General features: G+C 54.1%; 1 protein-coding gene across 2 annotated transcripts; it reads left to right on the top strand.

The window, feature by feature from the left end:
- The first annotated feature begins 18,010 nt into the window (after positions 1 to 18,010).
- Positions 18,011 to 22,435, top strand: LOC123091417 (calcium-dependent protein kinase 24). Of its 2 annotated transcripts, none has more exons than XM_044512920.1 (9): positions 18,011 to 18,287; positions 18,468 to 18,559; positions 18,652 to 19,308; positions 20,033 to 20,176; positions 20,255 to 20,407; positions 20,519 to 20,634; positions 21,356 to 21,523; positions 21,631 to 21,855; positions 21,962 to 22,435. In XM_044512920.1, the coding sequence occupies exons 3-9, from the start codon at positions 18,705 to 18,707 to the stop codon at positions 22,091 to 22,093; spliced, it is 1,542 nt and encodes a 513-aa protein (XP_044368855.1). In that variant the 5' UTR covers positions 18,011 to 18,287; positions 18,468 to 18,559; positions 18,652 to 18,704; the 3' UTR covers positions 22,094 to 22,435. The 2 variants fall into 2 exon arrangements, with proteins under 2 accessions (XP_044368855.1, XP_044368856.1); XM_044512921.1 differs by lacking the exon at positions 18,011 to 18,287 and adding an exon at positions 18,317 to 18,367.
- The last annotated feature ends 245 nt before the right edge of the window (positions 22,436 to 22,680 follow it).

Consider the following 22,680-nt stretch of genomic DNA (forward strand, 5'->3'; position numbering starts at 1 on the left):
AATGTTCTTATCCGGTGATTCTCATGAAGATTCTAATGGAGCTTCAAGTTCGTCATTCCTCATTCCTTTCTCTTCTCCGGTGGATTCAAGTCAAGATTTGTCGATTATATCCCCTTTTTCTCGTCTCAAATACCTTCTCTTGACGGTGCTCCTCATATTTATTCATTTCTCGCTATTCTATTGTTCCGGAGTGCTCAAGATATCTCGAAGATTCGTGTTTCCACTCTGCATTCGTTCAAGCTCTTTCGAGATTGGTATCTCATTCAAGTCATTTAATTCAACCGGTGCAACATCTCTTTTAAATCTTTTCAACGGTGTTCTTTCGAGTGGGCCCTAACCCACAGGTCTTTTCCCAGGATCTTACCTGACTCTTCTAATTCTCCCGGAGATGTCCTTAAAATTCTTTTCGAAGTTTGACGTAAGAATGAGTTATCATCAGTCAAATGCCATCTCCTAGATCTTTCACAATTATTTTCATCGTTGGCTCAACCTCTTCGTTTTGATTCTTTCGGAGTGTCTAAATAATTCTTGGTGGTGTTTCTCGTTGTCATTCTCATCATTTGAAGACCGAAGAAGAGTTTCTCTTTAATCTTGCTCTATTCTCTTCAAGATTCATGGTGCTAGCTTGTTGCCATCCTCTCATAATTGTTTTGATCGTGAGAATTCTTTTCATCCATCCGGAGTTATTCAAGAGTCTTCTCAGTTTGTCATCCGGAGTCCATCAATTCAGATTTATTCATTCTCAGTTTGCAGTTATCATTCTCCGATCTTACCGGTGCCTTGTTCAAGTGATCTTTAATCGGCCCGTGCTCTCTTCGTTCTCATGTATCTAAATACCCTAAAGTATCTTCATTCATTTTGCAATTCTTCCCGGTGATTTGTGCATTTGCTACGTTCAATTTCAATTCTTATGGTGGTTCGTTCAAGAGTTTTCTTCCTTCGTGTATCATATCTATGCATTCGTGCTTTCTAAATTCTACCGGTGGATCGTTGAAGACTTTCTCAAGTTTGCGCAATATCTATCTTAATCCTTTCTACGAGAATAAGTAGTATGCCAAATCCGTTGCTTGTCATCAATTTTAAAATGGTGAAGGATAAGCATAATGTAATTCTTATTCTTGTTTCACCCAAGATATTAATTCCTTATTCCTGAGGCTCATCAAATTCTTGTTTCCATTTGTTCATCTTTCTTTACCGGAGTGCTGCCCGAATTTGGTCTTCCTTGATCCCCTTCCTTAACCGGAGTGGTTCCAATATATATCTTCCCTTCAACCTCAAGGTTTCGCAATGTTCTTTGTCTCTCTTTTCTAATGGAGTGTTTTCAACTTCGTTCATCTCCGTTGTATTCTTTTCTCGAAACGGCCTAACATTTTTCAAGGTTTGTGGTTTCACTCGTTTGTCAAAGAAGCAACTTAGTTTTATTTCTTCTCTTTCTTTTCCGTTGCCCCTCCGGTGCCATTCTAGATCTCGGGACGAGATCCTCTTGTAGTGGTGGAGTGTTGTAACGCCCCGAGACCGACGCTCCAGAAGACTTCCAGCTACTCCGAGTTTCGTCGTGTGATTTGTTTTATTTGTTGCATTCATCCTTGCATCATGTGCATTGCATCATGTCATCATGCCATCATCTCATTAATTTTTAAAACCTCAACTAAATAAATTGTATGGATCTTCGGTCCATTTAAATCGAGGGAAGGATGACTTCTCTTTATAACATACCCTCCCGATATTTAGGGAGCTATATTAAATATTTCTTTATTTTTGGAATCACCATAACACACTTGCAAATAATTCTCTATGCCTTTATTATCTTAATTCTTGATCTCCAACTCTGCCCATAAATTATTTCATCATTTTCCGGAGCTCCGCCAAAAATCACAACATTTTTGGACCTTCCCAAACCTCACTTCCTATTCAAATCATTTGAATTTAAATCAAATGAGTTTGAATTCAATCTTTCAATCATGCCTCTTTCTATTTTCTTGGTACGAGCATATTTTTGTGAGTCCAAGGAAATTATCCCCTTGCGCATTTTTTTTCCCTAACCCTCCTTTTCTTTTCCTCTCTCTTTTTGCTTTTCTGTTAAAGAAAATATAAGAGAGAGAAGAGAGAGGTAAGCCCAGCCAGGCCTCTGGCCATTCTCCTCCACCAGGCCGGCCCAGTCTCCCTAGGCCCAAGGCCCAGCCGCCCCCACCAATCCCTCCTAACCCTAGCTAACCCTGCCCGATCCCCATCTCTTCCCCTCGTCCATACCCCGCCGCCAGGAGCCATCACTCCCTCGTTCCCCCGCATCTCTCGCTCGATCTCCCTCCTCTCGATCTCACCCTCTCCCTCGCAGCCTCGCACCCGACCCCTCTCAGCCCCACGCCTTGCCTCCCATGGCGCCCGATCCATGGCCTCCTTTCCTTCCGTCGTCGTTCTCTTCAGCTCCGCAGCAACGCGCCCCGCTGCCGTTGCTCTTCTCGCGACCCCGTCGCCACCTCCTGCCACCGGCGCCTCGAGGACCCGCGCCGAGCCCCGCGGCTCCGCCGCCCACCCAGGGACCTCACGACCTACATCGGCCCCTGCTGCGCCCCTACATCGGGACCCCGTCCGCCTCTCCTCCCGTGCTCGATGCCACGGGCGCACACAAGGGCGCCTCCCATGCCCGCCGTTGCCCGTTGCTGCTTCAGCCATGGCGCCACCTTGCTCCTCCCGCATCGAGCGCGCGACCCCGCGTCCCCGCCGGCTCCTGTCGCTGCCTCCTCCTCCCTCACCTGCGGCCTCCTCCTCGTCGCCCCGCGCCTCCCGGAGGGCCACCCTACGCGCGACCCCGTCTCCTTGGCTGTCCAGCGCCGCTGCCTCGCCAGCTCCTCCGCTGGATCTCGCCTCTGTCAAAGACGGCAGCAGCAACAGCTGCACCTTCCCTGTTGTGGCCATCCTCTGCTCGTCTTGTCGCACGAAGACCCGTGTACCCGGAACGCCAAGACCCTTCCATGGATGCGTCAAGTACCCCTGCCTCCACAACCACCAAACCAGGAACGCCAAGTTCATCTACGAGAAACGTGTACGACTACATCCGAGGTGGATTTTGTCAAGTACCCCTTCGGATGCGCCGAGATCGACTACATGGTCCGCCAAGTACCTCTCCGAAAAACGTGTACCATCTACCGTCGCTCGAAGACCCGTGTACAACTACTTCCCACGACGACCCGAGAACGTCTACTTCCTCTACATCGTACCGAACTCGATCCGCCCCGAAAACGCACGCTTCAAAGGTATAACCGCCGAGAACGACCGCCGTGGACCGAATGCATGTGTTGAATGAGATGCTCGAGTTTTGCACCGTGATCGAATCGTCTTTGCGATGCCCCTCTTTTGCCGTGCCACCATCTTGTGGGAACCCGGAATTCGGGATCACCCCACCATCTTGCATGACTTGCTCACGTCACACTTCCTTTTGCACCGGTACCTCCATGAGTTACCGGGACCGGAATGTTGCCGTGGCATCATTTTCGGATTCGTCGCCGTGGCACCCTTTCGTTCCGCCATGGTGACAAATGCTTCATAACATGCTCATGTCAACATTTTCATAAAATTGCATAAAACTTGTATATGTCATCCGCATCATGATAACAACATTTAAAATGCTTAAACTTGTTGTTGCATTAAATTGCTAAATGCATATGGGGATTTACCGGATTTGTTGTTTTTATATCCGGCCCCATTTAAATTGTTTAGATGGTATAGTTTATATTATGCTTCACCTCTTGCCATGTTTAACAACAGTTAATATTGTTGGGTAGCTTAAATGAGAGATAACTAAATAATTGATGTGGTGTTCCGTCAACATGCACCTCGTTGCATATTGAGCTCCACTTAACTTGTAGTATTGTTTGTTGCACTTTGACATGCCATGCCTCATTAAATCGGACATGCATCATACTTGTTTGTGCATCATGCCATGTTGATGTGTGGGTTGTTTACTATGTTGTGTGCTTCTTTTCCGGTGTTTGCTTCTTCGGGTTGGTTCCGATAACGTCGAGGTTGTGAGGATCCATTCGTCTATGTCCGTTTGTCTTCTTCATGGACTCGTTCTTCTTCCTTGCGGGATTTCAGGCAAGATGATCATACCCTCGAAATCACTACTATCTTTGCTATGCTAGTTTGCTCGCTCTTTTGCCATGCCAATGCTACGATGCCTACCACTTGCTTGTCAGCCACCCAAATTGCCATGTTCAACCTCTAACCCACCATGTCCTAGCAAACCGTTGATTGGCTATGTTACCGCTTTGCTCAGCCCCTCTTATAGCGTTGTTAGTTGCAGGTGAAGATCGAAGTTTTGTTCCTTGTTGGAACATGGAGATGTTGTTCCTTGTTGGAACATGTTTACTTGTTGGGATATCACAATATATCTTACTTAATTAATGCATCTATATACTTGGTAAAGGGTGGAAGGCTCGGCCTTATGCCTGGTGTTTTGTTCCACTCTTGCCGCCCTAGTTTCCGTCATATCGGTGTTATGTTCCCGGATTTTGCGTTCCTTACACGGTTGGGCTATAATGGGAACCCCTTGACAGTTCGCCTTAAGTAAAGCTCCTCCAGCAATGCCCAACATTGGTTTTACCATTTGCACTAACAACCTACCACCTTCCCTTGGGTTCTGCAGACTCAAGGGTCATCTTTATTCTAACCCCCCGGGCCAGTGCTCCTCTGAGTGTTGGTCCGAACTGAGCTGCCTGCGGGGCCACCTCGGGGAAACTTGAGGGTTGGTTTTACTCGTAGCTAGTCTCATCTGAGTGTGCCCTGAGAAAGAGATATGTGCAGCTCCTATCGGGATTTGTCGGCACATTCGGGCGGTGTTGCTGGTTTAGTTTTACCCTGTCGAAATGTCTTGTTGTACCGGGATACCGAGTCTGATCGGAGTGTCTCGGGTGGAGGTCTATTCCTTCGTTGACCGTGAGAGCTTGTGATGGGCTAAGTTGGGACACCCCTGCAGGGATTTGAACTTTCGAAAGCCGTGCCCGCAGTTATGGGCAGATGGGAATTTGTTAACGTCCGGTTGTAGAAAACCCGAAGTTGACCTTAATTAAAATACATCAATCGTGTGTGTAACCGTGATGGTCTCTTTCCGGCGGAGTCCGGGAAGTGAACACGGTTGTTGGAGTTATGCTTGACGTAGGTAGTCCAGGATCACTTCTTGATCATACTTTTATCGACCGTGCTTTGCCTTCTCTTCTCGCTCTCATTTGCGTATGTTTAGCCACCATATATGCTAGTCGCTTGCTGCAGCTCCACCTCATTACTCCATCCTTCCTATAAGCTTAAATAGTCTTGATCTCGCGGGTGCGAGATTGCTGAGTCCCCGTGGCTCACAGATACTTCCAAAAACCAGCTTGCAGGTGCTGATGAGTCTGTGCAAATGACGCAACCAAGCTCAGGAGGAGCTCGATGAAGATCTTGCCCTTTGTGTTGTTTCGTTCTAGTTGATCAGTAGTGGAGCCCAGTTGGGGTCGATCGGGGACCTTTGTCGCATTTGGGGTTCTTCTTTTATTTTGGTTCCGTAGTCGGACTTTGATTGTATCTGGATGATGTAATGCTTTATTCATGTAATTGTGTGAAGTGGCGATTGTAAGCCAACTATGTATCTCTTTCCCATATGTATTACATGGGTTGTGTGAAGATTACCTCACTTGCGACATTGCTTTCAATGCGGTTATGCCTCTAAGTCGTGCTTCGACACGTGGGAGATATAGCCGCATCGAGGGCGTTACAGCTGGCGAGGGCAGCAGCGAAGGCTGCGGCCGCTGAAGGGGTCGCGTTCCGCAGGAGCCGGTCCGACCTCGCCGGCCTGGCCGAGGAGGAGGGATGGGGCGACTCGGACCTCGGCCTGGACCCAAACGACAGCCTTGGCCTGGCGGGACAGGAACCGGGCCGAGGCGGAGCTGGAGGCGGCGTCGGTCCAGGCTTGGACCGACGCGGCGGTGGCATGGACGCGAGCTGGCGTGGAGCCGGCCTGGCGCGAGATGCCAGAGGGCACGGTGGTGGCGGCGACGGTCTTTGAGCCGTCGTCGGTGAGGAAGCGCGGCCGTGGAGGCCGGACTGAGGTGGTGGTCCTCGACCGGGATGTCGTGGAGGTGGGGGTCGACACCCCGCCGTGGGCCAACGTGGTCGAGCATGCGGGGGCTGATGGTGGTGGAGGCGGAGTCGTCTTGGAGGAGGCGCTGCAGGCGGCGATGCCGCCGGTTATGGAGGAGGCACCGCGGGTGGCGGTGCCTGAGGTGGTGACGCAGGGCGTCCTGGCGTCCGGGTAGCCGACGACGCTGGGAGGGGCTTCGAAGGAGGTGTTGGCCACGTCGCAGGCGGCCAACAGGGGGCACGCCTTGGTGCCCCGGCAGGGAGGGCGCCGAGCTGCCGTGCCGCAGCCCGTGCGGAGTGGGGGCGCAGCCATCTTCGGGCATCAGACCCAGGAGGAGGAGGCGCTTGACGCCATCAGCCGCCGCCTGCGAGGCCGGACGAAGCAGCTTGAGGCCTTCGCCCATGCCGAGGTGGAGCGGACGCGCGACCTGGAGCGCGCCATTCTGGTAAGTCTTCTTTCTTTTGTTTCCTTGCGGTTTCTTCTTTGTGGGGGCGCGCCAGCGCACCCACTGGGTGTAGCCCCCGAGATTCGGGCCAACTACGTAGTAGTTGGGTCGAATCTTAAGAGCGTTGGCCTTGTTCTAACTTCTGTCTTTTTTCAGCATCTTGACGCCTTCCGGGTTGCCGCCTACAACCGGCTCCTAGGCAAGCATCGGGAGCTCAAGGAGCAACTTGTTGCCAAGGAGGAGGAGCTTCGCGTTGCCGCAGGTACTCTTGTGCTCTTTTCTAGTGGGGGCACGCTAGCGCACCCACTGGGTGTTGCCCCCGAGATTCGGGCCAACTACGTAGTAGTTGGGCCAAATCTTAAGTCTTGTCTTTTTTTCTTCTGCTGGATTCTTCTTCTTTGCAGCCGAGGTGCTGTATTGGCGGACCCAGCTGCTCCGGGCTGATCATCATTACGACCGGCTCATTGCCGATACCGACCGTCTTGGCGCCAAGGCGGTGCAGGCGACGGCGGAGGCGGCCGCGGCCCGGCGTTCTCTTGATGAGGCCAACCGGCTGCATGAGCAGCTGGCGGGTCACAAGAGCCGCCTTGAGGCCGAGCTGGAGCTCCTTAAGGCGGAGGCCGCCAAGGTGGTGGAGATGCGGTAGGCCCTGGTCGAGGCGGACCAGCAGCACGGCCAGCTGGCCGACGACAAGGGTCGGCTCCAGGCTGAGGTGGATCGCCTGCGGGAGCAGGCCACCGCGGCTGAGGAGGCCCGTCAGGATGAGACTCATTTCCACAAGGCGGCCGAAGACAAGGACGCCGAGCTGAAGGCGGCCCTTGCTAAGGCGGCCGATCTGGAGAAGGCACTTGGGGAGCGCGATCGCGTCATGGAGCGGGAGCGGTACGTTGCTCGAGGCGCAGCACCTAGAAGAAACCTTCTCCAGTAAGTGTTGCTTCTTGTAGTTTGCCGGGTCGGGACCCGGCCTTTCTTCCTTGTTGTTCTTCTTCTAACTTGCTTCTTCCTTTGCGACAGGGGCCTTCCCGGAGACGCAGCGGCTGGCGGAAGAAGCTGTCCGCTATCAGCGCGACCCGACCGGCGTTGCTGGGTCTGGGACGGATCCGCTGACGGCCTGGACCTTCCCGGAGATCATCGCCGCTGCTGAGGCCCGCCTGCGGGTCCTGGGGACGCAGATGGAGCGGTTGTCCCAGGCTGGCACCGCGATGACGACGGCCCTGTGGCCGGACTCCGTCCATACGCGCAGCTTCTCGCGCCTGGCGTGCTGGTTGGAGATGGGCCCGGACTGCCTTGGCGAGTGGCGTGTTTTCGCTGCCCATTATGGTGCTGAGATGGCGCTCCGGTTCACGATGTCTTGGCATCCGGATCTTCAGCTGGACACACTGATGGGTCAGCGCGCCGGTTTGGAGCAGTTGCTGCAGGAGCAAGCCGGCCGGATCGCCTCCCGGGCCAGCTACATCGCCGAGTTCACCTTCCACGACGAGTTCCATCCGGAGCGGGCGGAAGACGACAGGGTCGTGGATAGCGACGACTACGACTTGCTTCTTCGCGATCTGGAGGGGAGCTCGGAGGAGACGGGCGTCAACGACAACGCGGATGCCGACGAGGACACTGGTGCCACGCTGGACCCAGAGGCCGCCAGGAGAGAGCCGTCGACGTCGCGACGCGGCGCTGGAGATGCCTAAGACACTTTGTGTAAAAAAATTGTTAAGTAGCAGGTCCACCCACCCACTGGGGTTTTTAGGGTGTAATGAACTCGGGCCGTGGGCCTTTGCTTTAAATATTTGTGTGTAAATGTCGTGAGTGCTTTTTTGCTCTTTGCCTTCCGCTTTTTTGAACCGATTTCATGCGCTTTTCCTCTCTCAAACCTCCCTCTCCCCCCCTCCCCCGTGATTCAGACGGCCGAGGCTCCAGTCCATGACAAGGAGTTCAATTCTTCGAGAGGGGCGCGTAGGACTTGGGTCCTCAGAAGCGTTGAGCGCGAGCGAAACACCCACTAGGCCGGCTGGCGGCAATCCGGCTTGGCCAGTTGGTGAGCAGCCGGTCGTGCGGCTACTTATTTGATGAGTGACGGGCCGGGTTGATTGACCCGGCGGCCTTTGACTTAGTGTATGAATCATAGAGGAGCTTTGGCCCATTGTGCTTGCCCGCCGACAGCCAAAGCTGGATCTGCGGTTTTAGGGTGAAGTGGGGGATTGCGGCGTCCCAACTTTATCAGGAATCACCAAGTAAGGCGGCGGGGTGGCGACCGAGCCGGCCTACCCCCGAGCCCCCGGGTCGAGCGAGTCGAGCCGGTGGCCGGGTTCAGCGGTAAAGTGATGCAGAAAAATAGGGACGCAATAAATTGGTCGGCAAAAGGCAGCCCCTGAGTCTCATACGGGGACCCCATAGTTTCATGCATTTACAAAAGACGACGATACATACACTCATGCGGCTAACTATAAAACGGGCGGAGGAGTTCCGTGTTCCACGGCCGGGTCGTTTCTTCGCCAGTGGTGTCCTTCTTGCGCTTCTTTGACTTGCGCGCATCGATGAGGTAGTAGGCATTGCGATCGCGCAAGGCCCTGCTCACGATGAATGGGCCCTCCCATGGAGGGGACAGCTTGTGTTGTCCTGCCTGCTCTTGGACGAGTCAGAGGACGAGGTCGCCCTCGCGGAATGCGAGGGGCTTGATCTTCTTGTTGTGGTAGTGCCTCAGGCCTTGCTGGTAGATAGCCGAACGGCTAAGTGCCAGAAGGCGCGCTTCTTCGAGCAGGTCAACACCGTCTTCGCGTGCCTCTCTGGCTTCGGCTTCGGTGTACATCGCGACGCGCGGCGAGTCAAACTCGACGTCGGTCGGGATGACGGCTTCGGCTCCATAAACGAGGAAGAACGGGGTGAACCCGGTCGACCGGTTTGGCATGGTGCGTAAACTCCGGAGAACTGCAGGCAACTTGTCAAGCCAGCTGCTGGGTTAGCGGATGAGTGGCTCGACGAGTCGTGGCTTGATGCCGGACATGATGAGTCCGTTGGCCCGCTCGACCTGCCCGTTGGACTGCGGATGTGCCACGGAGGCCAGGTCGAGGCGGATGCCGGAGACGGAACAGTATTGCTCGAGCGCGCCCTTGGTGAAGTTGGTGCCGTTGTCGGTGATGATGATGTTCGGCATGCCATAGCGCACCGCTATGTCCTTGATCAACCAGACAGCTGTTGGCCCGTCCAGTTTCTTGATAGGCCTTGCCTCGATCCAGTTGGTGAATTTGTCCACTGCCACCAGCAAGTGCGTCATGCCGCCTCGAGCGGTTTTGAAGGGTCCCACCATGTCCAGTCCCCAGACCACGAAGGGCCAGGCGATCGGTATGGTGCGGAGTGCTGACGTCGGCTAGTGGCTGCGTTTTCTGAAGCGTTGGCACCCCTCGCACTTGAGAACGAGTGACTCGGCGTCTTCGAGGGCCATGGTCCAGTAGAAACTATGGCGGAACGCCTTGGCCACCAGGGATCGCGATGCGGCGTGGTGCCCGCACTCGCCCTGGTGAATGTCGAGGAGGATGTCGATGCCGCGATCCTGCTCGACGCAGTGCTAGAACATGCCGGTAGAGCTGTGCTTGATGAACTCGTTGTTGATGATGCTGTAGGCGGATGCCCTGCGCTGAACTTGCCGAGCTTCGGTCTCATCCATGGGGAGAACCCAGTTCTCCAGAAATTCTGATATCGGTAGGGCCCAAGATGGGGCCGCGACCACGGCGAAGACAGCCACCTGGGTGGGTTCCGAGTCGATGGCCCTTGGGCCGGGTTGAGCAGCCCCCGGGTTAGGGACGGCGACGGTCGGGTCCGGGCTGATGGTGGCCGGGTTGAGCTGAGCAGCCCCCGGGCTGGGTTTAGCAGCCCCCGGGCCGGCTTGTGGGGCGGCCGGGTCATCTGGGACGTGGATGGACTCGGAGTCCGGCGATGGCTTGACGGACGGCTTGAGCAGGTGCTCAAGGGAGACGCCGGACGGGATGGCTTGACGTGACGAGGCGATCTTGGTGAGCGTGTCAGCTGCTTTGTTCTCCGCACGCGGGACGTGGAGGAACTCGCAGCCCTCGAAGGATCCGGACAGCTTCTGGATGAGGAAGCGGTAGCTTGCCATGTTGGAGTCGAGGGCGTCCCATTTGCTAGAACATTGTTGCACCACCAGGTCCGAGTCGCCGTAGCACAGGATGCGCCGGATGCCGAGTTCCTTGGCAAGCTGGAGGCCGTGCACAAGGGCTTCATATTCGGTGATGTTGTTGGAGGCGGCGAAGTGGATCTGGAGCGCGTAGCAGAGCCGGTCGCCCTTCGGAGATGACAGTACGATGCCGGCCCCCAAGCCGAGTCGCATCTTGGACCCGTCGAAATGCATGCGCCAATGCTTGAGTCGGAAGGCAGCAGCAAGTACTGGGTCTCGGTCCAGTCGACAAGGAAGTCGGCCAGGGCTTGAGACTTGATCGTGGTGCGGGGCTCGTAGAGGATGGTGTGGACGGCTAGCTGGATCGCCCATTTGGCGACTCGGTCGGAGGTGTCCCGGCACCCGATAATTTCTCCGATAGGCGTCGTGCTGATGACAGTGACGACGTGCTCTTGAAAGTACTGCTTCAGCTTCTTGGCGGTGAGGTACACGCCGTACCACATCTTCTGGTAGTAGGGGTAGTTCTGCTTGGAGATAGAGAGCACCTCGCTCAGGTAGTAGACTGGTTGTTGGACGGCTTGGATCTTGCCCTTCTCTGGTCGCTCGACCACCAGCACCGTGCTGACCGTCCGCGAGGTCGCGGCTATGTAGAGCAACAACGGCTCCTTGTCGGTTGGCGCGGCCAGGACTAGTGCGATGGAGAGCATGCGCTTGAGGTCTTGGAAGGCCTCGTCTGCCTTGCCGTTCCACTCAAACGGGCTTGTCTTCTTCATCAGCTGGTACAGGGGTAGCGCCCTCTCGCCCAGCCGGCTTACAAACCGGCTGACCGAGGCCAAGCATCCGGTGAACTTCTGGACATCGCGCAGCCGAGCTGGCTTGCGCATGCGCTCGATGGCCTTGATCTTCTCCGGGTTCGCCTCAATGCCGCGTTCTGAGACGAGGAAGGCGAGTAGCTTTCCGGCCGGGACGCCGAAGACGCACTTTTCCGGGTTGAGCTTGACCTTGTATTCACGGAGGTTGGCGAATGTTTCCTTCAAGTCGTCGAGGAGCGTGAGGTGCTGCTTGGTCTTCAGCACGATGCCGTCCACATACACGTGGATGTTGCGACCGAGTTGCGGCAGCAGGCATTTCTGCATGCAGCGTTGGAAGGTGACGCCGGTGTTCTTCAAGCCGAACGACGTGGTGATGTAGCAATACGCCCCAAAGGGCGTGATGAAGGACGTCTTCAGGGCATCAACCGGGTCCACCATGATCTGATGATAGCCGGAGTAAGCGTCCAGGAAGGACAGGAGTTCACACCCGGCGGTCGAGTCGATGACTTGGACGATCCGCGGGAGAGCGAACAGATCCTTGGGACAGGCCTTGTTAAGGCTGGTGTAGTCGATACACATGCGCCAGGTCTTGTTCTTCTTCAGGACGAGGACTGGATTGGCCAGCCACTCGGGGTGAAACACTTCCATTATGAAGCCGGCCGCCAAAAGCTTGGCGACCTCTTCACCAATGGTTCTTCTCTTCTCTTCAGAAAATCATCGAAGGGGTTGATGGACAGGCTTGGCGTCCTTGCGGACGTGAAGTTTGTGCTCGGCGTACTTCCTCGGGATACCCGGCATGTCCTTGGGGGTTCATGCGAAGATATCCCAATTCTCACGGAGGAAGTCGACGAGCTCGCCTTCCTATTTGCTGTCGAGGCAGGCGCCTACGTCAACGTACTTGCTGCAGCTGGGGTCTTCTGGGTTGAGCTTCACTTTCTTGGTCTCCTTGGAGGGCTTGAAAGCAGCCTCGTCTGCCGGGTCCAGGGTTGGAATCGATGTCGCGGAGGCCTCGCCTGCCAAGGTGACGATTCGGTCGAGCTGGCGCCGCTCCTCGTCAATGACCAGCGACTCGGCCAACTTAGCACCGTCTCGGGCGCACTCCAGAGACTTGCGATGGTCGCCGGTGATGGTAATGAGGCCCTTGGGACCCGACATCTTCATCTTCAGGTACGCGTAGTGGGGAACCGCCATGAACTTGGCGAGCGTGGGCCGGCCCAGCAATGCATGATATGCGCTGGACAGGTCCACCACCTCGAACCAGACCGGTTTGCGTCGGAAGTGGCTGCTGTCGCCGAACAGGACATTGAGCCGGACCCGGCCAATGGGCGAGCAGGAGAGGCCGGGTACGATGCCATGGAAGGTTGTCCGGGTTGGCTCCAGGTCCTCGGCCTTGAGGCCGAGCTTGGTCATTGTGTCGCCGTAGAGGATGTTGATGTTGTTGCCGCCGTCGATGAGGACTCAAGAGAACTTGCATGTGCGCCGCGCGACGATGGTGGGGTTGAGGACGAGGGCGTATCCACCCGGACTCGGCATGACTGTCGGGTGATCCTCCCGGGTCCAGGTGATCGGGCAATCCGACCAGTGCATGAAATCCGGCTTGGCCGGGACGACGGTGTTCACCTCCTGCTGAAGGAGGCGCTCGATGTGCTTGTCGTCGCCGAGGCTGGTGAAGACGATGTAGGCTGCGTTCTGGTCCGGGTAGGCGTTGTTCCGCATCGCGCCGCCAGCAGGAGGCGGCGGTGGAGGCGGAGGCGGCTGTCCTGCGCCTGGAGCCGGAGCCGGAGCCGGAGGAGGCGGAACGTCCCCCTCATGATGCGCTTGGTGATGGCGCACTGCCGAAGCGTGTGCGTGGAGGGTCTGTTGGCGCTTCGCTGCCGGGTCCGCCGCGGGCTCGGCGGCCGCGACGAGCCGGTTGTCATGACGTTGCGCCGGCTGGTCGGCCTTGCGCTTGTTGTTCTGGTGATGCTGTTGTCGGCTGTTTTCGCCGGCCGGCTTCAGGGGAGGAACCGGCTTTGCTTTGCCGGCTTCGTCCAGCGCCACCTGGATCTTCATGGCGAAGTCGTCATTGGCGTACTTGTCCGCCGTCACCATGAGCGCGGCCATGGTGGCCGGCTCGGAGCGTAGGAGCTTGTGCTTGAGGAGGGTGTCGTCTCGGCACCCGCTGACGAAGTACTAGATCGCCTGGACTTCATGAACGCCCTCGCAGCTATTCCAGAGCTTGGTCCAGCGTGCGAGATACTCGTGACCGGTATCCGTCGGCCCCTGCACGCACATGGCGAGCTGGCTGGGGCGACCGGGTCGCTTGTATGTCCCCATGAAGTTGCGGACAAAGGCTTCCTCGAAGTCGACCCACGCATTGATGATGCCCATCGACAGGCTGTTCAACCATGTGCAGGCCGACCCCTGGAGCATGAGCGGTGCGTAGCGCACGGTGAGACGACGATTGGCACCGGTGATGCCAATGGCCGTGGTGTAGTCGGTGAGCCAGTCTTCTGGCTTCACGGTCCTATTGTACTTGGGGGTGTCGCGGGGGAGCATGAACCCCTTGGGAAAGGGCCCCTCCCGGATGCATGGGCCGAAGCACACCGGCCCGATAGCGCCGCTCTCCTCCACCTCCAAGGAGCGAGCGAGCTGATCGAGGCGGTGGCGCGCGTCGGCGTCGTCGATGGCGCGCGAGCCGAGTCGACTGGCGGCCAGGCCCCGAGGGGCCGGGTCGGTTGGAGCCGGACGCCGGCCATGCTAGCCGATTCCATGATGGGTCACCGGGGCGGGCTCGTTGCCCGGAGCGTCGGCGGCAGTGGCGGCCGGGTTGCGTCGGGTCTGGGCTTGGCCGGAGTGCGCCTCGCCGGGCGGCAAGGAAGCCGTGTGCAGGAGCTCGCCGGGTCCGCCAAGGCGGGCGGAGCCGGATCCCGCCGGCTTGGCGGGCTGGTTGAGGCGATCCTGTTGGGTCTTGGCGGCGGGGAGGAGCTCGCGCATCCACCCAATGCGTTCTTTGAGCTCCTCGCCCGCAAGTTGGTCGAGGCCGACCGCGGCTGCCTCCGCAGCGCGCATGTTCTTCACTGGGGTTTCGTAGACGGTCCGGACGGCGCCGAAGGCTCGGCCGATCGCTCCTCCCCGGGCGCGAGTATCGGCCACCCGGCTTGGCTCGGCGGCGGGCGTGAATCCGTGGGGGGCGTCGTGCTCCATCTGAGCAGCCTCCAAGCGACGCCTGGTGGCGGCCAGCGTCTCAGACAGGTCCAGCATCTGCTGGCGCCTATCCTCAAGCTGGGTTCGGGCTTCGGTGACATTGGTGGCGTCGATGTCGGTGCCAATGGGGATGCAGAGGCTCTACATCGCGGCACGTAGTGGGTCGAATGCCTCGGTCCGTGCCGTAGCGGCCCTAGCTTCTGCGACCCTCCTCGCTTTGCTCGACGAGGAGGAGGCACCATCGCGATGACGAAAACCTCCACAGGGTGTCCATCGCCCCGGCGGCAATGCCGCCGCCGAGGGAGAGGGGAGAGTCGGAGAAGCTGAGCACCTCGCTGGGGTACTCGTCGGCCGCGAACGCATCGAAGATGCACATCACGGTGAAGGAGGCGGCGAGCGCGCCGATGACGTCGTCCGCCAGAGCGACGGACTCGTCGGAGTAGGAGAAGAGCCCCATCTGAAGCATGCTCCCGGCCAGCTCCTTGAGCTGCCCCACGGTGGGTGCCAACTGTCGTGGTGGGCGCACGGTAGATGCCAAGGGATGGCTAAAGAGAGGAGGAGGCTCGAGGGCGCTGGTGGGCTCCAGAGGCGAGGTTGGCATGCGCAGGCGCGGGACGCCGGACATACCCAGGTTCGGGGCTCTCCGGAGAGATAACACCCCTAGTCCTGCCGAGTTTAGTTGGATGATTGATGGTACAATGTTGCTCCTGGAGCTGTATGGAGGAGGAAGGAAGCTGGCCAAGGCTTGGGCTGCTCCTTCTCCCTGGTGTCACCGTTGGGTGGCTAGTCCTATGTCTGCTTGTGTTTCTTACATATGTCTCGCTCTGCGTGCGTGCCTCGTAGGCGTAGGTTCCTGGGGGGGTTTATAGATCAACCCTCCCAGGGTTACAATGGTAATATGTCGAGTCAGTGGGTCCGTATTGTCGGTGTCCGGGGTACTGGGCTGGGTTCTGCTTGTGGGCTTGTGGTTCGCCGGGTTCCCCTAGGTGCGGGCCCCGCGTGCCTAGGGGGACTGTGCGCCGTCTTGTCAATCGTTAGGGCGTGGCCGAGTCGAGTCGTGTACAATGCTCTCCGTCAGGCTGCCGCTTGCTGTCGTCAGCGGTGAGGGCAGGAGCACTGTAGCCATGCCAGCCCTGGTCAACGGGTAGGTAAGGGGCACTGTTGCCACATTCCGGCTAACCATAGGCATGGGTGGGAACATTGTTGTCTTGGTCATCGGTGGTTGAGGTGTCGTCCCATCGTACGCCCTGGATGGGACGGGAGCTGACCCGTGGCTAGGTTGCCGTGGACGCCATGGGTGGGTTGGCTTGCTGGGGAAGCCTTGGCTGCACCGGGTTGAGTTTTCTTGCGCCAGTTGCTGTGGCTGGGTCGACGTACCTTGCCGGGTCAAAGAGTTTGGCCGGGTTGCGGGCCTTGCCGGGTCAAGCGACCCGGCCAGGCGCGTATCGGTTTGCGGGGCGATGCGGGCCCCGTTGTTTTTGAAAAGGATCCGAGTTCCGTTGCCTGACCGGGGTTCATCCCCCCGACAGGGCCCGAACCTGGGTAAACACTATGTCCTTTTGATCATAGTTACCATCGATCCTCAGACATATAACTTGGACCCCCCTACCCGAGATCTGCCGGTTTTGACACCGACAACTATATATACCCCTCCACCCCCTTCTCCATTAGAGAGAGAGAGCCATCAGAACGTGCGTACACTTCCACTACTCATTTTCTGAGAGAGAACGACCTACTCATGTGTTGAGACCAATACATTTCAATCCAACCACAAGAATCTTGATCTCTAGCCTTCCCCAAGTTGGTTTTCACTCAAATCATCTTTTCCATCATAGCCAAATCTATGTGAGAGAGTTGAGTGTTGGGGAGACTATCATTTGAAGCACAAAAGCAAGGAGTTCATCACCAACACATCATCTATTACCTTTTGGAGAGTGGTGTCTCCTAGATTGGTTATGTGTCACTTGGGAGCCTCCGCCAAGATTGTGGAGTTGAACCAAGGAATTTGTAAGGGCAATGAGATCGCCTACTTCGTGAATATCTACCCTAGTGAGGCAAGTCCTTCGTGGGCGATGGCCATGGTGGGATAGACAAGGTTGCTTCTTCGTGGACCCTTCGTGGGTGGACCCCTCCGTGGACTCGTGCAGCCGTTACCCTTCGTGGGTTGAAGTCTCCACCAACGTGGATGTACGATAGCACCACCTATTGGAACCACGCCAAAAATCTTTGTGTCTCCAATTGCGTTTGCACACTCCGATCCCATCCCTTTACTTTCTTGCAAGTTGCATGCTTCACTTTCCGCTACTCATATACTCTTTGCATGCTTGCTTGAATTGTATTGTGAATGCTTGAAATTGTGCTAATTTGCAACCTCAACTTGAAAACCCCAAACATTGCTATCTTTACTTGTTGAGGGTCTAATCACCCTCCCTAGACACCTTTTCTTGATCCTTTCAATTGACAACCCCTTTATCACGTTGGGTGCAAGTGTTTGATTGCTTGTGAAGGTGCATAGAGTGGAGACTTGCTTGTACCCCCTACTAGATTGATACCTTGGTTCTCAAACTGAGGGAAATACTTATCTCTATTTTGTTGCACCACTCTTTCCTCTTCAAGGGGAAAAACCAACGCAAGCTTAAGAAGTAGCATGAACTTACAGCCATCGGCGTAGCCAGAAGGAGGCACATAACATGTCCGAGAAGAGGAGGACACAACGGAACAAGTCTGAAAAGAGGCGGGCACAAATCATCACCGCCATGTACCACTGGGTGGAGAAGAAGCACCTTTTACCTGATCGTCGTGTCGATCCACGCGGCAGGGAGAACTCGAAAGGGGGAATGGTGGCTGGAGTTTGGGCGGTGAGACGAGGCTGGCTATATAGGGCGACCGAATCGACGGGAGGTGACTCTAATTCCTCCTATCGCTTTTCATGAGACGCGTGCTAGCTCGTGCTATCTCCGTGGTCGCATGAGCTCGACGCCGTGTTCCCTTCCCCTGCAACGCCCGAGCCTGGCTGAGGGGAAACAACCGATTCGACCGTTTCCAACGGGTTTGGTTAGGGTTTGTTCTAAGGTTCGTGTTATACAGGCCAAGCAGTGAATGCAGGCTGTCAAACGGGCCATTTTTACACCGCGCGGGCCTGATCGGGCTGCATGCTGGCAACCAAACACACCCTTATCTGATTGAGTAAAATTGGATGACTTAGGAGAGAATATCCGATAATGAGCTTTTGCCAAGAAAAAAACACAATTAATTATTGGAGAAGTAAAATAATGGAGGAGAGGTTCTTGGTTCCTTCCTCCCTCCTCCCTGAAAACCCCGTGGAGTCGTGGTACGACCTGACCTAACAATCCTGCCCGGCATTCTCCTTCCCCCAATCGGCCTATCCCCTCTTCACCAACCCATCCTCCCCTTTTACCGTTTCCAACCCCAGAAGAGATTACCATCGTCCCCGTCCCCGTCCTCGTCCTCGTCCTCGTCATCATCATCACATCCCCTCCCCCTCCCCCAGAAAACTCGTATATAAAATGGACGAGCCACCAAGATCCTGTCCTTTTGTGCGACCCGACTCCTCCAACTTGTAGCAGCTCCACGCAGGATAAAGAGGTTTGTGCTAATCTTTTCCCCCGTTCTTCCTTTTCCATTCTTGGGCGAGGTTGCATCTTCCCCATGTGACACCTGAGAAAGTGAGAGCAAGATTTCTTCCCCCTTTTATTTTTTGCTTCACGCTTTGGCCATAAACCTCCCATAAAGCTCCTTTTTCTCGGCTCACAATCTCGTCGACAGGGTTGGAAGGCCCAAGAATCCCCAGAGCCCCACTCCGAGATCCCGAGCTTTCTGCGTTGCTCCGTCGCAATCCACAGGAATCCCCATCGGAGGTGAGCGAGCTTCCCCCTTTTGACCGGTTCTTGATTGCATCCCGCCGCCGCGTCCCCGGTTTCCTGACCCCCTACTCGTTTCTTGATTCAAGGTTCGCGGCCTCCGTGCAGTTCTTGATCCAGGGTGCGCGCCGAGGACTCGCCAATGCAGCCGGACGCGAGCGGCAACGCTGGCGGCGGCGCGAATCCGAGGCCGAAGCTGCCGCCGGTGGCCGCCGCGCCGGCGCCGTCCGGGCGGCCAGCGTCCGTGCTGCCGCACAAGACGGCCAACGTGCGGGACCACTACCGCATCGGGAAGAAGCTGGGGCAGGGGCAGTTCGGCACCACCTACCTGTGCGTGGCCAAGGAGGACGGCGGCGAGTTCGCGTGCAAGTCCATCCCCAAGCGCAAGCTGCTGTGCCGCGAGGACTACGAGGACGTCTGGCGCGAGATCCAGATCATGCACCACCTCTCCGAGCACCCCAACGTCGTCCGCATCCGTGGCGCCTACGAGGACGCGCTCTTCGTGCACATTGTCATGGAGCTCTGCGCCGGCGGGGAGCTCTTCGACCGCATCGTGGCCAAGGGGCACTACACCGAGCGTGCCGCAGCGCAGCTCATCAGGACGATCGTTGGGGTCGTAGAGGCATGCCACTCGCTCGGCGTCATGCACCGGGACCTCAAGCCGGAGAACTTCCTGTTTGCCAGCACTGCCGAGGACGCCCCACTCAAGACTACCGATTTCGGGTTATCCATGTTCTACAAGCCCGGTATGTACTATGCTTCTATTGATTTACATGTCTACTCCAGTACTTTGTTCTTTCATATGTTGTACTTTGTTGGCCAGTTCGAGATTTGTTGGTATAGCATATATGATCAGGTTGATTTAAATGTCGATAGTGCTTTTATTCCTTTTGCTAGAGTAAGAATGCTTGCCATGAGGTGACATTGCTTTGAAAGTGGGAAGAACTGGTACTGGAACAGTGTTGGAGTTCCAGTTGGAAATTATGATAATTAGTGGGTTGTTGTAGTTGCCAACAAAAGGAGTGACAGAAACAGTTCCTAGTATTAATGAATGTCAAGGGCGGTGCTTGTGTTATTGTGTGGTTTATCTCGTTGAAACCTTGAAGGCTTGCCCAAACTTGTCTTCTTTAGATATGATGGTTGCAAGATACCGAAAGGAACCATGTAATTTTGTAATGTTCATAAGATTACTATTTCGAAACCTCATATGGGTGGGAAGACAAGTGTGTTCATATAACCAGACAACACTGTTGTGAAATGTGTGGTACCAATTACTAGCAATATCATCAATCTAGTTGTTTCCGGAAAAAATATCATCAATCTAGTTGTTATTCCAGTGTGCAGTCTTGATTTGATATTTTCATCCGGCGCTTCAAATGCTACGTTGTATATTTTGAGTCTTGTGTTTTACTTAAAATTTCTCTTCGAGCCAGACTAGATTTGTTGAAATATCTGCTTCCATTTCCTCAGGTGACAAATTCTCTGATGTTGTTGGGAGCCCCTACTATGTTGCACCTGAGGTGCTTCAGAAATGCTATGGTCCAGAAGCTGATGTCTGGAGTGCTGGGGTGATTCTGTACATTTTGCTATGTGGCGTCCCCCCTTTCTGGGCAGGTAAACTAGTTGCAGTTAAACCATCAAATTGGTAGGCCTCCATATTCTCATGTTCCCTCGTGCATGTTTTCTTCTCAGAAACTGAAGCAGGAATCTTCAGACAGATCCTTCGAGGCAAACTTGATTTTGAGTCTGAGCCCTGGCCTAGTATCTCTGACAGCGCTAAAGATCTAGTCCGTACTATGCTTTGCAGGGATCCTACAAAGCGACTCTCTGCTCATGAGGTTCTCTGTAAGTGCACCTCCTCCTTGTCACTCACGGAAGTGGTAGATTTGGTGCTTTAGACAGGATATATTTTGATTTTTCGCTTCTCATACTGTCATTGCCTTTGATGCCTGTCAGGTCACCCATGGATTGTTGATGATTCTGTGGCGCCTGATAAGCCTATAGATTCTGCTGTTCTGTCAAGACTGAAGCATTTTTCTGCAATGAACAAGCTCAAGAAGATGGCATTGAGGGTATGAATTTTTAATTGTCCATTCATAAATGCACAACTTCTTTTTGAGCAGAAAACTGTAGGGAGACCCTAACAGTAAAGTTTTATTAAACAAGAGAAACGTGTTACATGAATGTGCTAGTAAATGCACTAGCTAATTCTCCAGATGCAGGTTGTATCCATGTGGTTAATTGCTAAGTTACCTCAAAATTTAATGCTTCGTTCCATTACTGTTAACAATAGTGTTGCCATATTTGCATCATATACCAATGCATGCCTCTTAGAATCCCACTTTTAACCCTAGTATCGAAGACCAAGCATCTCTGTCTACCATCAGTATTGCTTTTGTTCTGTTACCATACACATTTATGGAAGGAAATAGTGGAGCATCTTGATGTGCCTGCCTAATTTTCTCTATTTTGCTAGAGTCTTGGCCAACTTTGTTCTATCCAGATGGTTTTCTAGCTTTCTAGAATGATTTTATTCAGATCCATATTACCATAGCAGATTATTGTTATACGACATGAGTTAGTGTATCAGTGCTGTTACTAAGGAACCAGTCTTTTTTTTTGTTTGTGGACTAAATACATATATGGAGTCTTGAGGGTTTATGGACTGTTGGTGCATTATGAAGATTGCATAATTTCTCTGATACTTGATAAACATTTTGCAACTTGCAATGCTCATCTTGAGCTGCTTATTCACATACCATGTGCATCTTATTATTATCTCTTTTTTTCCAGGTTATTGCTGAAAGCCTGTCTGAGGAAGAGATTGGAGGTCTAAGGGAGCTGTTCAAAATGATTGATGCCGACAATAGTGGAACTATAACATTTGATGAGCTGAAAGATGGCTTGAAAAGGGTGGGCTCAGAACTAACCGAACATGAAATCCAGGCTTTAATGGATGCGGTAGGTGCTTCTTTACCAGCTAAATAAACGATTCCTTCATTCAGAAAATGAGTATAACACAATCTGTGGATTTTATAATTTATAATGGTATCTATCTATTTGTTAAGGCGGACATCGACAACAGCGGAACGATTGATTATGGTGAATTCATCGCAGCTACATTGCACATGAACAAACTAGAGAGGGAGGAGAACTTGGTGTCAGCATTCTCGTTTTTTGACAAGGATGGAAGTGGATTTATCACCATCGATGAGCTATCACAAGCATGCCGTCAATTTGGCCTGGATGACGTTCACCTTGAGGATATGATCAAAGATGTCGATCAGAACAATGTCAGTGTTTCTTCATACTTGAACCTTTCTGTCCCATCCCCATGCATACATGTTTTGTTTGATTCCTGACTTGCCTGTTTTCCATCTAAATCTGTGCTGTTTTCAGGATGGGCAAATCGATTACAGTGAGTTCACAGCGATGATGAGAAAGGGCAATGCGGGTGCAACAGGGAGGCGAACCATGAGGAACAGCTTGAATCTGAATCTCGGTGACATCTTGAATCCCAGCAACAGCTAAGTCGGCATGGGGAGGAGAAATGCCATACCTGGTGGATGCCATTTTGTGAAAGTTTTTGCATGCCTGATCAGCTGGACTACTAATCTAAGAGGGAAAAGGGAGATAGATGGAGTCTCCTAGTAGTACTCGGTAGCTAGAGGGAGGGAATGGCGCACTCCTTTGGTTGTAACCGGATCTTAGACGCTGGATATGGAGGTGATGATGCGATGAACTGCATTGTGTATTCCTGTGGTTGAACACTGTTGGTAGCCGGGGATTGCATCAACTATTTACTGTCACTTCTGTTTACTGTCAACTGTTGGTACAGTTGTTGAAAGGAATTCAGATGATGCCTGCTGGTCACCTTGTGTCCATTTTTTCTTGTATAATGGGGCTACCTTGTTTATACAGTGACGAGGTACTATAAAATTACTGAACAAGAGAAACTATTTTCAAACAATTTTGCACAGATTGAATCCATTATCAGTTTACCATAAACATGTCCCGTTAACTGCACTATCTATCTATATTCATATGCGTTGTCCTTGGGAGTTTGGACCTTTGATTTTCTGAAAAATGAAAAATTGGTCGAATATGTTCTCTTCGTA

This window comes from Triticum aestivum, chromosome 4B, assembly GCF_018294505.1.
Source record: "Triticum aestivum cultivar Chinese Spring chromosome 4B, IWGSC CS RefSeq v2.1, whole genome shotgun sequence".
NCBI lineage: Eukaryota > Viridiplantae > Streptophyta > Magnoliopsida > Poales > Poaceae > Triticum > Triticum aestivum.